A 20,155-nucleotide genomic window follows, 5' to 3' on the forward strand; every position below is an offset into this window, starting at 1 on the left:
ATTTATGGCCCTTGGCAATCTGTAAATAATATAGGTGTAATCTGGCAATTCTATGTAGTTTAAGGTACTGAATACAAGCAAATTAGAGTGCATTTGGTAAGCTCTGCTGTAAAAGTACATCTGCATAAATTCAATCACTATTTGTTTGTTGTGCTGAAGTCTAGAATCTAGATAGAGAGACCACATGCCATGAAGAGACACTGTTGCACTTGTACCCCATCAATTATCAATTATTTCCTGACGTGTGGTTCAGATTGCAGATGAACCAAGGCTGTATTCATCAATCATTCCATTTACCATCAATAACAATTGTGCAATTGTATTGCACACCAAGTGGACTTGACCATTCAATTCTGCCAAACAAACTAAAAGTTGTTTGTGCTTAATTACACGCGATACCAAAAACTCTTAATAAGGACCCTTTTCCTTTGGCCAGACATGCATATTTTTGACTAATTGCTGGGTTCAGAATGGTAGCTAGTTAGGTAAAGATGTGACGTTTTCATTAAAGGACAAATTCAACATCCAACCAGTGTTGGTGTATTAGCTCCATTGCTGAAGTGAAATTAAAATAAACTATGCAAAGTTCACCTAAATTATTCTAAGGATCTAAGCTACGCTTTGGAGTGTGTTCCGTGACTCATCTTTAGAGGGAAATTGGACTCCAATTGGGACGAGACATGCAAAATTGCCACTGCATAGTCATTACTCTGACATTAAAAACTTGCTATCGTATATTATGCTACACCACTTGATTAACCCGCTTATTACCATCCATAGATTTGGGTGTAATTTTCAAAGAGACTTGGTGTCGATTGTGATTAATCGCTTATTTTTTTTACATCAACACAACAGAATAGTTATAGCTATTCTCAACAATGATTTTTAGTAATTTTTTAAAACAATTCCTCTACAAGAAAGAAACTAGAGGATACGTATAGCAGGAAAATTTTGAATAGAGAATATACGTATGACTTTTCTGGGGATCTAAGCCGTAGGCTTCAGGAGTTAGTGAAAAGTGAAAAATGCCACTGCCATCGTAACTAGTGGAACAGAGATGTTGTCATCTACTATCTCAGTAATGGGAAGGGACTCCACAATTGTTGCCACTAAAGAAATAAAAGCAACTCTGGGTACAGTACTTGCCCAATCCAACTGCACGTGTCCTAAAACTGAATAGTAGCAGAGTATCCTACATGCAATAATAATATCAAAAGCATCAGTGACAATATCTACCATGAAAAATGTCTTTTTCCCATTTTTAAAAGTATTTTTGGTTAATATGTCCAGCCCTAAAGTAGAAACACGACTGAAGTTGATCTTTAAGTCGATTTCCTAAAGAGTGAAAGGAAAAGTTGGATAAGATTGTTACACACCCAATTGAAACCAAGAATCCAAACACAAGCATAGATATGCTACCGATCCAACTCTTGTTTTGATTGTAAGGAATCTTTATGGACCCATATTTTCTACCGATGATATCAGCTACACCTGCAAAATCATCAAGTTCAATGCTGAGAAAACAAAGCAGAAAACCATCACTTAGATAAGAATGTAGAAGAAAGTCTATTTACTATATTACCATCCCCTCCACACATCATTCCCAACGAGACCACACCAATTGGAGACTCACGCCAGAACACAAGAGCACAAAAGATCAATATCAGAACATAATAAAGAGGCCCCCTTAGCAATTCTCTGCAGGCAAAAATGAACATTAATGCCTTGCCTAGACCAAATTTGCAGTTTCTCAACAACCCAATTAGCATATAAAACAAAAAACCAGTGATAAAAAAGAAAAAGAAATTTACTGTGGATCTCCTTCTCTGGTCAATGATTTGATGAGTCCCTCATCAGAAGCCAATGACAGACCATTCACCAAAAGCCTCAAGCAATTGACTAGAGGTACAAAAGCGGCAAAGTAGCGAGCCTTAGGGGAGTTGCTATCCTAGCATTAAAATCAAAACATTCAAACAAAGCAGCATTACATACAGCTCACATCTTCCTCGTATGAAAGATAAAAAACCACGATCAAGCACAGAAATGAGATACCTGAAAATAGGCCAAGAAACCAGAAAAAGCAAGCCAGACAATATGTGGACCAGCTTTCTGCTCAGACCCTGTCCAACCAATTTCCACAGAACCAAAGGTTCACATCATAGTTAAGTAAGCACCCAAACTTCCACCAAACCAAACACACAAATCAGAAAACGAGACCCAGAACCCAAATTGAAGGCAACAAATAAACCTATTTTTGTGGTACCCTTTTCAAGCCTTCAGCGTAGGTTTCCTAAAAGATAGACTATTTGTTACTTGTAGCTTAAATTTGCATTGGAATCAGCATCATAACAATTTGCGACTTAAAATTTCTTCTTATGGATGAAAGAACACAAGGAAAAGTGAAATGAATTAAGATTTTCTCAAAAATTAAAATTTCTCGTAAAGCATAGCTTTTATATAAACTCTCTTTTAACTGTAAAACGAATTTAATTCATTTTATTTTCTAATATTTTTCTACGAATATTTATCAATAATTCGTCAAATGTTTTGGAAATTGTGTATCTGCATGCAAGCAGTGACTGAACAAAGATCGAAGTTGTACCTGATGGAGGATGTTCCTCCGCGTGAGTTGATCAAAGGCACGTACGAGGGCGTAAGCGCCGCCGAGAACACCAACGGTGGCCCCGGCATTGTAGAGCAGATCTTCTGCTGCGGCGGGGACAACAAACCGCGCCACCCTTTGATCCAAAACAACAGCTGTCATGACAGGAGAACGCAGAAACCGGACAGTGCCGTCTATTGTTGGCTTGTTCCAACGAAAGACGGTGGTGCACGGCGGCGGTGTTCGTCGGTGCACGGCCGAGAATAGTAGGAGGTGAGAGGATAAGAGCGTCATGGTTCAAAACACAAACACTAGCAGACAGCAAAAAAATAAAAAATTGGAGGGATAACCTTCTTATTTGTTTATTTGTGTTTAAGCAACCATTGTTTAATTACAAAATTCACATTTTATAGTTTTCAATGCATAATAATTTAATGAGAATTATATTATAACAGAAATTTACATAAAAAGAAAAGTTCAAAACAAATAGTAACACGGTCCAATCAATTTACTCCACGTGGGACATGATCATCATTTACGTAACACATGTTAAGGAAGTGTTACTCACTTTATCACTCAACCCAAGCTCTAGTTTTGATAAAAACGTTTGAGAGAACAAACTCCAACTTTAATATTTACTAATAACATATGTATTCGATCATCCTTTACATATAGGTTTAATCATTCACTAGGTCCCTATTTTCGCATGAAATCTCAATTTGGTTCCTTTTTTTCTGAAAATATCAATTGGGTTCCAAATTTATGAAAATTGCAACAAATAGATCCTTTCCGTTAAATAGGGTCCAACGGCGTTACAGTGTGTTTGACGTGGCACGCTGGTTCGAACTTGTTATCTGACGTGGTTGATTCAAGCAGCAGCAGTGAAGCACGTGGATATTGAAAATTTTTTAAGTAAAAAGAAAAGAATTGTTTTAAACGAAATTGGGGACTGAGGTTTCGTGCAGATCGAATTAGGGATTGCGATTTCTAGGACCTTCATCTTGCCGTTGCTCCATGCGCCCCAAAAGTGTACATGGAGGCAAAACTTTTGTGTTGCTCATGGTGGTGGGAAGAGGTGTGTTGTTGCAGGTTGCACCAAGAGTGCACGTGGCCGTACCGACTGTTGCGTTAGGCATGGTGGGGGTAAGCGATGCAGGTTTGAAGGTTGTGGGAAAAGTGCTCAAGGGAGCACAGACTTTTGCAAGGCCCATGGCGGAGGAAAGCGATGTAGCTGGGGAGATGGAAAGTGTGAACAAGGGCATGATTGCTCCTGGACTTTTCCGCGGTCTTGTAGCTGCTGCTTCCACTGTCTGTAGCAGTTTTGAGAACAATTCTTCCTCAGGCGTCAGTGTTGTGTCTGACTCCAATGATTCTATGGAAACTCCAGCACAAAGACACCTCATACCGAAGGAGGTGTTAGTTCCGCTTTCAATGAAATCACCATCTTATTCCAACTTCTTGATTGCTAAGAAGCCAGACTACGACAGAAACTGTCACAGCTCAGCTGCAGGTTGCAGCACTGCTCAGAAAGGCCTAGACTTTAATCTGCCGGAGGGCAGGGTCCACGGCGGTGATCTCATGTTGTATTTTGGAGGGAATCTCAAAAATGCCCTTGACAGCATCTGAAACGGGAGGGAACTGTTGTATCTCAAAAATGCCCTTGACAGCATCTGAATCAACCACGTCAGATAACAAGTTCGAACCAGCGTGCCACGTCAAACACATTGTAACGCCGTTGGACCCTATTTAACGGAAAGGATCTATTTGTTGCAATTTTCATAAATTTGGGACCCAATTGATATTTCCAGAAAGAAAGAGACCAAATTGAGATTTCATACGAAAATAGGGACTTAGTGAATGATTAAACCTTTACGTATATATTTAAACAAAAATCACACCATATTAATACTATAAAACTTATATATCACTTTAACTCAGTATTTATTATAAACACTCATACAATATCCAATTATAATTACTTCAAACACAAAGTTTATCCAAATTATGCTAACTTTTCTTTTTCAAATTCTTAATCTCAAATCATCTTTTAATCTTTCGATTCAATTTTAAAAATCCAAAAATAACTTAATTAACTCAAAATTATTAATTCTCCTTTTTTTTATTTTTTATTTTTGGTGACAACTGGCTCCCAAAGATACTGTTTCACATACAAAACATACTAAATTAGTAGAAATTAAAGTATTCGGATTACATCTCACGTCTGCAATAAAACCCATATATATCTATGCCAACGGAGAAAGAGAAAACTATATATACATCTGAAAGAAAGAAAAACTTACTAAAAAAATGCAATGATCACTTCATATTATCCTAATCTCTACTATCGAGTGCAACTTCTTATAAAAATAAATAAATAGGAAAATAGGTTCAGAATTATAAAGATAATTTAAGAAAAATAAAAGTTTATAATGATAATATTTTTTTGTAGGAACATATCTTAGAGTTTTAATCCATATTAAAGTTGTATGACAGTTAACTAATCTTCTACTAAAAAGAGTATGCTAATCATTAAGAAAGGGATTTATTCAAACTACTTGAAATGTTAGACAAAAATATCTATTGGCCCTTGAAATGAATTAAAAAGTTAATATAAGATTTTAAAAGATAGAGAATATTGTCTAGGATTGACGGTAACAAGAAACCAACCACAGTCTATAAAATGCACCTATCACCCTTAGTAAGACACTCAATTCTCAATACTTTAGTCAGAAAGTCTACATATTATACTAAAAAAATACTTTGGTTAATTAATATTTCGACATTCCCTTTGAACATGATTAAACACTTTTCAATATATTAAACAGGAGTTACAAAACAGGTTAGCCCGTGATCTAAACTGTCATTGTTCCACCAAAAATAAAATAAGACAAATTGATTTACCATAATAAAACGGGTTGAAATTTGTGACTTGTTCAGTTAGAGAAACAGGTGAGTTCGTCTCTATTTTTTTTTTAAATTTGTCATATATATATATATATATATATATATATATATATATATATATATATATATATATATATATATATATATATATATATATATATATATATATATATATATATATATATATATATATATATATATATATATGAGGTTTGCTAACTTGGGTATGTTATTTTTTACATTTTAGCAATGTGTATCGTGTTTTAGTAGACAAAAATATTATGAATTCTAATTTTAAAGTCAAGGATATTTCAATAATTTTTAATCTCAAAACTAAAGAGAAAAAACTGCAAACCCTTACTCACCTCTTTCATTCCTCTCAATTATTTCTCTTTGATTTCTCTTACTTTATAATTTTCTCTGTCATCTTCATTGTAGTCCTAATTGAAAAAAAATCATAGTTCCTTCTGATGTCATTATACTTGTGAAAATTAGATAAAACAAAAATTATAAAATAAAAATATATTATAAAAATTTTTTTTTTAAGAAATTGTTTAATATGAGCATATCTTATTGTTCCTGTACCAATTTGGTAGATTAATTAGGTCAAGCCAAAATTAAATGATAGGATAAAATTTCTCACCCACTCCACTAAATTTGATCTTACTAAATCCGCTTTGAAATGGTACTTAGGAATTTTATTTTTTTTCCTTTATGTTAATCTTTGCTTCTTAAGTAAATAACCCCATTTATCGGATCTCCATTTAATCTGGTGGAACATTAATATCAAATATTTATTTCCTCTTCTTTTACTCTCATGGTAAAAATCATATGGTTAGTTAATTAATTAGTTATATTGCAGAAAATGTAAAAATTTCTCTTCAGTTCGCCTTTTATATTTAATTTTAGAAAAAAATTGTTTTAAACAAATTTTCAATTTATTCAATTCCTTAATGTTTTATAAATATCAAATACAAGCATTATAGTCGTTTTTATTAAAATTATATTTGACTAAATACTTACACATGCAAATATTAAAATAGTATTAAAGATGTTAACGGTATGTAAAATTAATTTATTTAAACACAATTAATTTTTTTGAAAAAAACATAAAGTATCTATTTATCATAAAAAAAATAAGCAATCAGAATATTTTTTGTTTATTACAATATAAAGAAAATATCAATTCTTAGATGACTTCTTAGATGACGATCAGTTTCGTCAATAAAATATTTTATGAAATATATATTGTGTTATTCAAATTTGAATATGTTTTTGGTTTAAACATTTCGTTTGCTTAAAAATAATATGTAATTAATTTTAACTATATTTTTTAGAGCAAGAGTCTTATGATTGGACTATTAGTTCAAATAAGTAAATTAATAAGTTTAATTTTTTATAAAGTATGTGTATGTAAAATAGTGAGTGAGAGTGAAAAGTGGAAGAATCTTGTACGAAGTCACATCTCAATTGAAAGCAGACACATTGGGTTTGGTTCGCAGGTTGCCCTATTAGTTTTTCCACCTCTTTCATGGCCCACAATCACGACAACAACGTCAGATAAAACCAAAACCTGCATAAATAATCACCTCTAGTTGCAGTTTTTTCTGCAGAGTTTAATTGCGTACTCTTTTAAGATTAAAAATATTAAACATGCATAACTCTAACTTAATTTTATAAAATTAATTATAAAATAATTAAAATATAAATATTGAATATGTAAACTTTAAGTTTAATTTAATTTTGTAAAATTAATTGTAAGATAATGGATGAAATTTAAGTTTAACTTAATTTTATAAAATTAGTTCATAAAGTCAGATTTATATTTATTTATATATTATAAATTATTATGAATTAATCTTATTTTTAATTTTAATAATTTTATAAATATTATAGTAATTAAGAATTTAAAATTGAATAGAAATAAAAAAGTTTAATAACATATAAAAAGTAATTTATAGAATTGTATATAAATTTTATTCATGATTCAATCTTACAAAATAAAGTCTCCTCAAAGTATTAATTTTTATGATAAATGTCTGGTTGAGCAGGTGTGTGGGGGTATGAATAAACCTTGTGCAAAACCTGCACCACTGTTTACCCATGGGGTCCCATCAATTATTTTTCTGATTCCACATGGGTTATGTTACATGCCCCAATAATTCTTATCTATAAAAATGGGTAAATTTACTGAAAATTGGATGAATTCTAAATAAATATGTGAATTTTTTTCAATCATGTTTTAGGAAAAAAAAGGTATGATTTCAATGTGTTTATATTGAAAAATATATATTAAAGTGGACATATATAAAACATGCAACATGTGATTTTTTTTCTTTTATAACAGTTTTATTTTTAATTTAGGTGATAGCATATCAGAGCTTGTATTTACATAATATTTATATAAATAGCACGGTTTTGTAAAAGTTTTTATATGTGAATTCGGTTCTTCTTATTTCAAAATTTTTACTAAAAGAATATGTTAAAATTTGGTTTCTCGGAAATCGAACTCTGATTTTCTTTTTTAATGAATTTTTGTGAAGTGGTTTTCGAAAATTGTTTAAGACTCGATTTTCAAAAATTGGTGAGAGGTTAAAAGTTTTCGAAATCTACTTAAATGATTTTCAAAAACCATTAAAGGATATGTACTTTTAACATATTTTTTAAATTTTGCTTTTAATTTAAAATTAATAAATAATTAATTTATTTTAATATTATTTAATATGTTATATTATATTAAATCAAATTTTACATTATTATTATTATATTTATATTTATTTTTAGTTTTATTATTACTATTATAATTTTCAAAATAATTATTAAAATAGTAACATATATTAAATTATATTAAAATAAATTAAATATTTTCTAAATTTTATACTAAAATTAATTTAAGAAATTTTTTAAATTGAAAAATGTTATATTAATATATTAAAATAAGTTAATTATTAATTAAAATTTAAATAAAATAAAATAAAAATATGTTAAACTTCAAAAACCGTCTAACATTTTTTTATTTTTTTAAAATTAAAATTAATTAATAAATAATTTATTTTATTATTTTAATATGATTTAATATTTTATAATATATTAAATAACATTTCATATTATTATTATTAATTTATTATTATTACTTTTAGTTTTAATATTTTTATTAATTTAATAATAATTATAAAAATAATAAAATATATTAAACGTACACTGTCTACGTTTTATCTATAAAACCGTGATATCTACGTAAATATTTAAAACTATGTTATAAAAGAAAAAAAAAATCGGAAAATGTTTGAGCTGCAATGCTATAAGAAAAATGGTAAAACAAGAAATTATGTATCATATTTTCTTTATGTCAATTCTAATTGAAATTTTATTAGAATGATTAAAAATAATATATTAGTGTAAAAATTCATTTAACTTGTTTAGATTTTAATTTTAATAAAAATCGAAACACATATTTCAGTTTCAGTTTCGATTATTAGAGAATTAGTGTCTAAATTTTTTATTAATTTAAAAAATGATATTGATGTTTTCTTATTTAATTTTAAACGAAGTCTAAATGAATTTAGGGTTATTTTTTTCTAAAATTTTATACTCTGTTAAACATTTATCCTTGTAGAAGTTGTTTTTCTCTCTTCTGACTCTCCTTTCCTTCCTTCTTTTTTTCATTATTCATAAGTGAGTTTTCTTTCTTTCACCATTCAATTTGTTTTCTACGTTTTTCATTGAGTTTTTTTATTGAGACTCATAACAGTGAACATGACCCATGTGGATCTTGAATGAGATTTCTGGTTATCCTAATTTTTGTAAATTTGGATTTTTGGTTAGATTAAATTTTTTTGCAAATATGAAATTTTGTAGCTGTGAGTTAGGTTTTCAATGCAGATATAAAGATGATGGATCTTATGCCTATGTTTTTTGTATGTATGAATGGAAAAAGACTCAAGATAATGGGAAAAAAAGAATTAAATTTGGGTTGTACCAAAGCCTAATATGAAAGTTTCCTTCATAAATTTATTTCATTCTGCCAACACCCCTTCAACAATTATCCAACAAAGCTTACAAACTTTAAATATTTTGGGTCTACTTGTCTCTATACATCCAAACAAGTTTTCAATGAGTAAATAAGGATGGTGTTTCAGTTTTTTTTAGTTAATTTTGTTTTTATTTAAAGATTTTTAAGTTTAGAGTTGCTCTCATCCAATTCTATTACATTAATAATTAATAGCAAATCTATCTATCTATATATATAGGTGATCACAACTTATAGTTTAATTGTATTTTCAAGTGCCTCTTTATCTTTTTTTTTTCTTTTTTTCTCTTCATATTTTATTTATAAAGAATTTATTCTTGAAGTACAATTCACAAATTAATATACAATATGAAGTGAATTTTGTATTATATTGTATTCTAGTTTTAGAAATCAAATAAAAAAATAGATAAATGCTGATTTAATAATAATGAATGATGTTTTTATTTTATTCATATTTTTATTTAATTATATTTTTTATTAAATTAAAAATATATAAATATTGAAAGTGTAAATTGACTTCCCTTTTTTGAATTTTGTTTCCATTATAGGACTTTTTTTAATTCTTGAATCTATTAAATATTTATCTTTCTAGTTTGATTGCATTTGTTCCATTCTAAATTTGATACAAGGTGTTAAAATGGAGTTGCAGATTTAGCATAAACAACCTTTTTTGGTGCATTTTTTTTGTTGTCATATGGTGTAATGGTTAGATAGTTTTTGTCTTTCTAAACAGGATCATTTTAGCATTCGAGTTGGTGATTAGTATAAAATAAGATTAATACTCATTTATATATGGTTTGTTTCATATGTAAAAATTTTAACACATTCTCAGGTTAAAATATATATATTTCAAACGAAAATCTAAATAATAATTGTTATCCGATAACAAATAATAACAATAAATTCAACATTGTTAAAATAAGTTTTATATGATTTTAAAACTATATTAAGAATTCAAGTTATATAGAGAAAACCTTATAACCATTACTCTTTTATATAAATGTCATCCAATAAATTTATATCTTATAAGTATTAATTCTCGTTTATGGATGTACCTATATATTGGATAGTTGGTGGAAGGTAGTTGTGCGTACATATTATATTAGAATATATATAATGATATATGAATGACATAGCAAGATAGTAATAAATAGTCTTTGCTCTAATACATATTCACGAAATAGTGGAGAATATAAGAGGAAGAATCACAACAATTATAATGATAAGAGGAGACTATATTAAAGAATGAAAATAATAGTTATAATAATAGTAGGTGAAGTTTTCTGTTTTTTTTTCTTTCAAGTTTTGTTCAAGATTAACAAATATAAAAATTTATTTTATTTTATCAAAATATTTGTACAAATTTTTAATTTATTCTTTTTATTTCTATATTGCAATTAATTGATATATGCAAATTAATTAAATATCAAGTGAAGAATAAGTGGGTAAATAAATAAAAAATAATTAATATTATCTTAAATTTTAAATACAACAATTTCATAAAAATATAAAACTATCGAAAACTACAGCAGTCGAAAAGATGGACAAGGGAGTGGTTATTTAGAGATATAAATAGAGGTAATGACTATGAAAGAAAATAAAATAATAATATTAACAATCACAATTGACTTGGGAAAGTAATAATAATGATTCAATGAGAGCATTATTATTAATAATAGTAATAATAATGTCAATTTACTTTTATTATATTATATTTAAATTTAGTTATACATTTTATTTATTGTTTTAGAACCATAAACAACGTTATTAAGTGTGGTTAATCCATGTGATAAACATTCATTTACTGATTCAATGGAATAAAAATGCATGTGTTACCTACACAATAAAATCCACCATGAGTAAGACGATGGCACAAGGTTCCTCTGGGTGTAGAATTCAGCAACATGTTGAGTAACAAAAAATACACTATGCTTTTAGTTAAATAATAAGAGGTAAATGAAAACGAAAAAAGAATCATTGCTGCTCTGCTATTGTACTATCACACTCGAGTGACACCTTCTCTATTACACAGATCCAGTCCAGACCACTTTTATTCAATCAAATCATAGTATTCATTTTAGATAATTGATTTAGAAAAAAAAAATAAGTAAACGAATTTAAAGGGACTTAAAGATAAATTGATGATTATTTTTAGTACATTTGAAAGTGAACCAGACAGCGTAGATTTAAAAATAAAATATATAAAAATTAGTATAAAATTTAATACAGTAGAAATTAAATATTACCAAAATATTCTTAATACTAAAAGTAATACAAAATTATATTTATTGATAAAATGAATTTTAAATATTAAAAAACAAAAAAATACAAGAACAAATTAAGTAAAGTGAAATTATGTTTTTTTAAACTTCATCCACACAAAATATAATTACAAATAAACTTTACCTACATAAATCACCATTATATAATATAAACATTTGTATTATTTAATCTCTTAATTTTATAAAATTTATTACATTGTCTAATAAAATTTCAAATTCAAAAACATTTAAAATAATACGACAAGAATTACCTGAGAGAAAAAAATTAAACTCGGACATTTTTGAAAAAATTGCACAAAAATAAATATTTAAATGGTTAACTAAATTAAGATTTCAAAAAAAAAAATTATCTTAGACTTCTATGCATGGAAGACAAATTATTTAGTTCTCTTCTCTCTACAATTGATTACTTCAATTAAAAATAATAATTGTATAAGGGTAAAGTAAAGATTTAATTACAAATCGTCTCAATGCACAAAATGAAATATTGGAATTTTCAATAATCCCCAAATCATCGCTGTGCAGTTCTTCCAAATCAATGAAAATAAACAGTATATCTCATAATCTCGTCTTCACAAATGCATAAATAATACCATCTGTGCATACAAACACAGCATAATAGTTAAGAAAGTTTTCCGAGCACTTTTTTGTGTAGGTAAAGATTTTTTAGTATTAAAAAAATTCTAATCAAGAGGTCTCTGAGGCAAAATTTGGATATGCCCTTTAATTAAAGGACACAAAAACACCAACTTCGATACTATAAAGGGCTACAAATATGAAGGGCAACAAACAAATACAAGCTTATAATCAAAGGGAGAACAGTAATATAGAATACAAGGCTACTGGAAAGTTAGATCACGATGATGCTTTTTTACGAGCAAACCGTTGTAAAGATTTTGGTAGTTCAACACCCTCACTAGTTTTCTGCTTCTTTCTTGACATGTTTTCCTCTTCTTGAATTTTCTGCTCCAAGTAGGGCCTCTTCACTCTACTAAGTGCCTCTTGCTTTTTCTGTACCCTTTTACCAGGTTTGTTTCTTCCTTTTGTCTTCTTCTTCAGTTTCATGCCCTTAGCAGCTTCAACAGCAGCTTCCACCTCAGCCTCCCTCTCTTGTTTTGTTGGCTTCTCTCTTTTTGGTTTCACCGTTCCAATCTTGCTGGGATTCAACATGATAGTCTCGGGGGGAAGCTTATCAAGTAGAGCCCGTATTTCCTTTTCTCTTCTCTGTTTGGAAGTTTCGAACGGGTTTGCAACCCATGAGTCAAAGTTGGGTTCTCCAGCTCCTGGAATAAGAATACTAGACCAACCCGTGGAATGCCCTATACCTAAAACGTCTTCATATGGTCGAAATATTAATTTTCCTACCTGGTAACCTTTCACCATGGAATGAGTCATGTACCTGGAATAATTTTGTGTACCAGAAACATCTCGCAGAACCTGGATCAATGAGCCATTACCGCAAGCAAGTAAACCCTTCTGACTAAAATCCAGAGTATTTGCATGACCAGGTAAGGTTTGAAGAACTTCAAATTTCCTTAAGTCCCAAAGCTTGACTTTTTTATCTTTTCCTGCAGTGGCCATCAAGTGGCCATTTGAGTGAAATGCCAGCGCTGAAACAGGCCCCTGATGACATAGCATCTTGATAAGAGGAGCAGAGCTGGTCGGCTTCCACATGGTGACAGTACCACCTGAGTGACCTAAAGAAACAACTCCATTGAAGGGGTTTACTTGCATCACATCTGTACGTCCTAAGCCAGTTCGAAAATTACCAACCATTGAACCCATTGTAACATCCTGATAGCGAAGCTGCCCAAACTTATTGAGTGTAGCCAAGAGAAAATGGTTTTTCAGAAACTGAAGCCTCAACACCGGACCATGTTCCTGGAGAAAAAGGAAACCGTTTGTCCTATAAGGAAGCATCCCATGTGTCCAAAATCTTACATTACACCAAAAGTATTCCATATCTCACTAATGTACATCAAAATTGACATTGACATAATCTACAATTCAAAAAAATATGATAACAAGAACCATGATCTTATATTCTTATATTTGACAAATATCAATGCACGCAATGTACATATCTCACTAATGTGTACATCAAAATTGACATTGACATAATCTACAATTCAAAAAATATGATAACAAGTACCATGGTCTCATATTCTTATATTTGACAAGTATCAATGCACACAATCAAAGTAACAGAGAATTATAATTCAAGGATTGGATCAATAAAAAATAAAATCCTATGCATACATACATATATAAGAGTGTATAAGTTGATGATCTAGTGTGGCGTAAGTTATAATCCCTCCTAGTATATAAAGGGGGTGCATCAATTGAGAACTCTTATTGTAACGAATGAAAACTATAAAGTCATACAATCATACTTGGATTATCAAAATGAAAAGTTAATTATTTGTCACATGATCACTTAAAAAGAAATGTCCATTAATCTTCTATTCAAATATGACTGATTGCACAGATTTATAGTTCTGATTTCTCAAAATAACGAGTGCTTACTTGTTACATTCTCGATAGAAATGTCATCATTAAGTTCCACTAATGGTATCTCAATCCTAAATTCAACATAATTTAACCAGCCTAACCAAATAAATGAACGGGTGCCTGCTAACTCGAATTAGGAAACAGAGAAGCATAGAAAGATTGTATTCCTTGATTGATTGCAAAAGAAAACAAAAAGGAAAGAGGTCTCTCCCCAAACAGTTTCCTCTTCAAAATAAATACTTCCTTTTACAAAGAGCAAGTGCTCAATTTACAGAATGATAGGTCCTAACTAATTTTCCCTCCCCTTTCTCCTAACTCCTAACAGTGTCCAAATTAGGATTAATAGCAATGTGAAGCAGTACTGGTATTGGATCTGCATGTCATAACGTAACCAGGTTTCTGGGTAGTAAAAGAGTTTATTGAATCTTCAGATGAATAACATTGGAAAGAAAAATATCAACTAAATGTGATATTTAAATGTCAAGTATACCAAAATGAAAAGTTTAAATACAAAAGACAAACACTTGTTCATCACGTATGAGCGTATGCAGAAACACTCCAAAGAATGGAACTAATAGCTAAAATTTATAAAAAAAGTAATTGCAAAAGAAGTATACCAACCTTAAGGCAGTGAAGTTCAGTGCCTTCTCGATTATAGATGTATGGATACCTGTCAAATTCAATATTCAAGTCATCATATACATGAATTCATGGATATCTTATTTTGGGTTCCACATTACAGAAAAACAACACGAATATCACAAGATTTACATGGATTGATTAGCTCATCACACTACCACAAAACCAGAGATAAAAGTAAAAATCTAAGAGATTATATAAAGAACTGAAGTCTGACATTCATGTTTAAGTACTAAGCAGGAAGCATATGGAATTAAGAAACATAAAAACAAGAATTAGGTAACCATAGTTTTTAAATTCGTTTCACCTCCCAAGGGGAAAAATAAAATTAATCCTAAAAGAACACATCGTTGGCTATAATTTATTGCAAGAAAAACCTCTAAAAATTATGCATTGTTGTAATGAATGCTATTTTCTTCAAAGCCACATATAATTAGTTAATAAGTGTCCGCAAAATTGAATAGCAGGTGTAGGTGGGGTGCGTCATATAAATTGAAGTTCCCTGCCCCAAATTTTTTAATTAAAGTTTATTCATGTCACTCTTTTATTTTGGGAACTTCCAACCATACCCCTCCCCCAACCACACTTATTTCACCATTCAGATTTAAGAGATGCATTTGTTGTAACAACATAAATTAAGGGTTGAATAAATTTTTAGTGCCTCCAACATTAAAATTGATACCTCCAAAAAACATTTTAATGTTTTTGATATTCAACATTTAATAAATATGTTAACCTGGTGCACGCAGTTATTCTGTTACTTCTGAATTAATGGTGTTGACGTCCGAACTATGAAAGTGTCACATGCCAAAATACTTATAAACATGTAACTAGCATGATTACATGTCAACGTCATTAATTCAATAGTAATCAAATTAGTGTTAGAACCAAGTTGTTACTTAGATTAAACAATGGAATACCAAATAAAGGAAGATAAATTACTTTTTCTGTGCAGCAGCGAAAAAGAGCTCATTGTGCAAGAATACCACATCACGCACTGTTTCCCTTACCTGAAACAATAAAAAACAGTTTTCTGGAAAACTCAATAATATCCTTATATGGTCAGCTGATTAAAAAAATCCTTATATGGTCAATTGTATTTGTAACCAGTTTTCAGCTAGCATGAACCTAGGATCGTTTTCTGAAAAGAAAAAAAAAATCTTTTTCACCAAAAATATGTTTTAAAATGCTATGGCAATTAACAATCAACTATTTACAAAAACCTCAACAAACATTGTTTTGGTTATTTTCAGTGGTCAATATCAGCACTAAATGATGTCATGTATAGATGTCACAATGAACAATACCACTAGAAAAGAAGAACTCAAACAATGTTCTTGAACATAAAACATATTATGAAATTTATTAGTTAGTAATAGTAAAACCCTGCATAGCAAGCTCAACTAGGATTGGGCATACCTGAAGCTCTCTAATTAGGCTCAAATTTATCATGTCCACTATTCCTAGATGGCCCTTTCGACCACCCACAGCCATGTACCGGCCACTTGAAGTAAAATCCAGTGTGTATGGACCAAGTTCTGCAAATATGGATTGTAAACAAATACAATAAATGGCCAATCAAGAAGATAACAGAGTCAAGAGCAAGTAAAAAAGAAAGGAATATTATTTTTACGATATAACTAAACTAAAAAACTACATCAAATAAACATCAACTTTCTCACTAGTCACTTAATTATGAAGCACACAGCTACAATAATTTTTACTGAAATTGAACTCATTGCATTAAATTATAATATTTAATATGAAAGACAGTTAGGGAGCAAAAATCTCTTAAAGGGTTTATCAGTAATAAGAATCGGGACTTAAGAGCAAAAGGCTTACAAACAAGACCATCTGCTACCTATAACAATATACAAGTAATTATGTGCAAGTTACATCAGTTTCCCCTTTTTATGCACTTGGACTGATTGTAGAGGGTTTATCTCGCCCACAGAACAATGATTTGGCCTTGCAAACCAAAAACAAGGATTTTCGTTTAGTCAGAACAGGAGAGAAAATAAGGTTCATGCATCCTGCATCTCACATCAAGTCCCAACTATTCATTAAGTTACTGAACTAAACAGATTTGCTTTCAAGTTTGTATGTACTTGAATTGAGTGTAAAAGGTCAATCTGACCTATAGCACAACAACCGTTTGGCTTGGTAGCCAAAGAAATCGGGTTTTCCATTATACAACAGGAAAAGAAAATGAACAACATACATACAAGCATCACATGTCATGCTCAATGTATTCTTAATATTAATGAAATATATGTAAATACACCATTAAATAATTTACATGCAATAATCAGTAGTGGTATACACATATTCCTTGCCTCAAGGTAAACATAGGCTTTATGGCTAATGAATGGAGAAGGTTCTGAGAGAACAATGAAATAAATCATAGTCCATAAGTCTAGCCTCTCACAGGCAGGAACAATCAAACAACCCATAGCAATGTTTTAAAAACCAGTTGGTCATTGAAACGGTCAAGGTACTAGGTCGATGAGTTACTGACTGAACCAATGAATCAATAATTGAACCATATGAACTGGTCTATAAATAAAAGTTGTATAATATATATATATATATATATATATATATATATATATATATATATATATATATATATATATATAAGTCACATTATCACATGTCCAAATAAATGCTTTGGTTTTGTGATCAGGGAATTAGCTCCAAACTTGTGCACTTGAGATCAAATCTAGGCTAGTGCAATTATTAAATTGAATTTGAATTTTCCTCTTAGCAGGTTCAATTCACATACGCCTGGACTTGATGGACAACGTTGGGTAATGTGCTGCTGCACAGTTTGATGAATTAATGGGTTAACATCTAAACCGGAAGCAGGTTACCATTTTAACACTGAATCAATGAAGTCATCACAGACCAGACTGATTACAATTCCAGTCCGAGTTTTACAACTATGCCCCAGGGACCAATTCAAACCCAGTGTGCTGCTACTTCCACACACAAACTTTATGACATAATCAAATTATATGATCTCACTTTCTTGACGAGAAAATAGTGAAGATATCATTGGATCAATAACAGATCAAGAAAAAACCACATATCCAATTGGTAATGACGATAAAAAATAAGGAAACAGACTAATTAAATTTTACCATATCCTCACTACTACATTTTTTCTAACAAGTACATCGAGCATTTTTTATTTACAGTATATAATGATACAAGTAGGTCACCAGAGAAGAAATTAATACTGACATATTGAAAAGGTTAAAATGAAAAAAATCATTAATAGTACCTGGTAAAATAATATCATACTGCTTCCGTGAGCTTGAGATATCTACTTCATGAGCTATTGTCTCCTGTTTGATCCTCCATGTCTTTTCCAAGCCTTCAGCCTCTAGATAACCTCCTTCACTAGGCATAAGCCACTACATAGTTGAAATTTTACTTAATAGGAAGGATATTTAACCACAAAAACATCAATGTTGACTGTAACCTAACAGCCTAATTAACTAATTGCATAAATGTCATATTTCAAATTTCCATGCAATTCGGGTTTAATTAACTTCTCTTCATACCAATTTAGAGCATAAGCTTCAACTAGTTCATTAGTAAAGTAAAACCTAGGCCAGAAACTAGTAACTTGGCTAGGCTCAACAATGATCCACCATGAAGCAAAACACTGAAACATGATTATGCATTAAATCATGTCATCTCACGATAAACCAAACATGACAAGTCGATATTTTGCACAGAGCTTTCGTCCACACCCATGAACAACCTTGAGAGAACAATCCAATTGCATATGATATGTAAAAACAAAATATATAAAAGATAAATTCAATGTAATACCTTCTCGGCCTTGGCAGCAGCTTGTGCGGATTTTCCATATAACTGCTCTTTAACAGCTAGTTGACCCTTCAGCTTTTTATCCTTCAAAACCTGCAAAATATAGTTTACAAATTAAGTCTAAAAGATTCCATTATCAAGCACCAGTGTCTCAATTCCAGCAATCTCAATGACTTGTACCTCCAAATTAGCACTTTCTCCTCTCAGATACTTCTTCATTTTCAACTCAAGCTCGGCCAAAATATCCTGCAAAGCAATATTATCAAATCAATATAAAAAAAATAATAATAAAAAAAAACTCTGAATACAAAGCATAAATACCAGACATTTAGCATGCTCCTGGATTAACAAAGAAATAAGACTATACTAAAATATTAAAACACCATTATGACGACTCCTCTTTCCGAATTGTGAGCTCAAAAGTGTAATTAATAAATTAAATCAGATCCAAAGATGGCTTCCTTTCGTTTCAGCATTCGTTTACGAACAAAATGCAATATAATAGGGAAACGACAATGACAATATGAAATATTCATAGACTAAGTTAGGTTCCATTAAACTCTGTTCGGAAGTACCTTTTCAGTGGGAGGTTTGTTCTTTGTAAGAGCATCGTTCTCTTCAGTCTTCCCCATCTCGAGGCACGGCTTCGGTCTCTTTGGACGATGGAGCAGACGGCGGAGGAGTGAAGAACAGAGAGAGATGGGGAAACGGCGTCGCAGGCTTAGAGGGTTTTGTGTTGGGGTTTTGAAAGAAATTGGCCTCGTCTACCACCTAATTTCTATTATTTACGGCTATATTTTATGGAATAATTTTTTGGTTGGTAATTTTAGTTTAGTTTGCTGGCATTTATGGCAAGAGAGTAAAATAGGTTATTTGACATTGTAAAAAATATTTAACAATTTCAAATATATTTTTCGCTAAATCATTCTTTATTTCATCTTTTTACTTAAATTATTTAATCTTAAATTTTAATTTTCTCTATGCAAATAGTCAATTTGATATTTAATTTTAAAAATATATTGGTTTTCCGGTATAGTCACAAATCGGAAAAACAAAATTAAATCATTTAAATAAATAATAATGTAATATCTTTTTCTTAGTTCATTATTGCTTGCTATCTATATAACTTTTAGCTTTATTTTACCGGTTTAAACTAAAAACTGAAAAATATTTCTAGAAAAAATCATGTATAATAGATTTTGTTAGGTTATATAGGATAAAATTGCAACATCATTCCCAAGAAAGTTGTCACCATTGTCGATTTATATCACTTGTTTGTTTCCAAACGAGTAAGGTTCATGGATAAAAAGTAATATACTTATAATATTTTTTACATTATATTTACTT

At 30.2% G+C, this 20,155-nt stretch overlaps 2 protein-coding genes across 2 annotated transcripts; both read right to left on the reverse strand.

The window, feature by feature from the left end:
* Positions 1 to 792: 792 nt before the first annotated feature.
* Positions 793 to 2,970, reverse strand: LOC108321980 (probable phytol kinase 1, chloroplastic). Its single transcript, XM_017553904.2, has 6 exons — positions 2,603 to 2,970; positions 2,053 to 2,120; positions 1,812 to 1,943; positions 1,583 to 1,698; positions 1,377 to 1,491; positions 793 to 1,192 (listed from the first exon to the last, which is right to left on the reverse strand). Exons 1-6 carry the CDS (start codon positions 2,894 to 2,896, stop codon positions 1,009 to 1,011), a joined length of 909 nt encoding a protein of 302 aa, XP_017409393.1. The 5' UTR covers positions 2,897 to 2,970; the 3' UTR covers positions 793 to 1,008.
* Positions 2,971 to 12,527: 9,557 nt separating this feature from the next.
* Positions 12,528 to 19,585, reverse strand: LOC108321956 (probable U3 small nucleolar RNA-associated protein 7). Its single transcript, XM_017553879.2, has 8 exons — positions 19,384 to 19,585; positions 18,989 to 19,054; positions 18,812 to 18,901; positions 18,255 to 18,387; positions 16,388 to 16,506; positions 15,911 to 15,978; positions 14,951 to 14,999; positions 12,528 to 13,699 (listed from the first exon to the last, which is right to left on the reverse strand). Exons 1-8 carry the CDS (start codon positions 19,438 to 19,440, stop codon positions 12,674 to 12,676), a joined length of 1,608 nt encoding a protein of 535 aa, XP_017409368.1. The 5' UTR covers positions 19,441 to 19,585; the 3' UTR covers positions 12,528 to 12,673.
* Between the last annotated feature and the right edge of the window lie 570 nt (positions 19,586 to 20,155).

The sequence above is a fragment of the Vigna angularis genome, chromosome 3, assembly GCF_016808095.1.
Source record: "Vigna angularis cultivar LongXiaoDou No.4 chromosome 3, ASM1680809v1, whole genome shotgun sequence".
In the NCBI taxonomy this organism is placed as follows: domain Eukaryota; kingdom Viridiplantae; phylum Streptophyta; class Magnoliopsida; order Fabales; family Fabaceae; genus Vigna; species Vigna angularis.

What these genes read in the sequence shown, in the direction of transcription:
- LOC108321980 (XM_017553904.2), bottom strand. Translation starts at nt 2,896, where the DNA reads ATGACGCTCTTATCCTCTCACCTCCTACTATTCTCGGCCGTGCACCGA. An exon ending in GGAGGAACATCCTCCATCAG is followed by an intron (nt 2,121 to 2,602) that starts GTACAACTTCGA and finishes TTGGTTGGACAG; the next exon opens with GGTCTGAGCAGAAAGCTGGT. An exon ending in ACCAGAGAAGGAGATCCACA is followed by an intron (nt 1,699 to 1,811) that starts GTAAATTTCTTT and finishes TTTTGCCTGCAG; the next exon opens with AGAATTGCTAAGGGGGCCTC.
- LOC108321956 (XM_017553879.2), bottom strand. Translation starts at nt 19,440, where the DNA reads ATGGGGAAGACTGAAGAGAACGATGCTCTTACAAAGAACAAACCTCCC. An exon ending in GAGAAAGTGCTAATTTGGAG is followed by an intron (nt 18,902 to 18,988) that starts GTACAAGTCATT and finishes TATATTTTGCAG; the next exon opens with GTTTTGAAGGATAAAAAGCT. An exon ending in CTGAACTTCACTGCCTTAAG is followed by an intron (nt 13,700 to 14,950) that starts GTTGGTATACTT and finishes CTTTTTCTCCAG; the next exon opens with GAACATGGTCCGGTGTTGAG.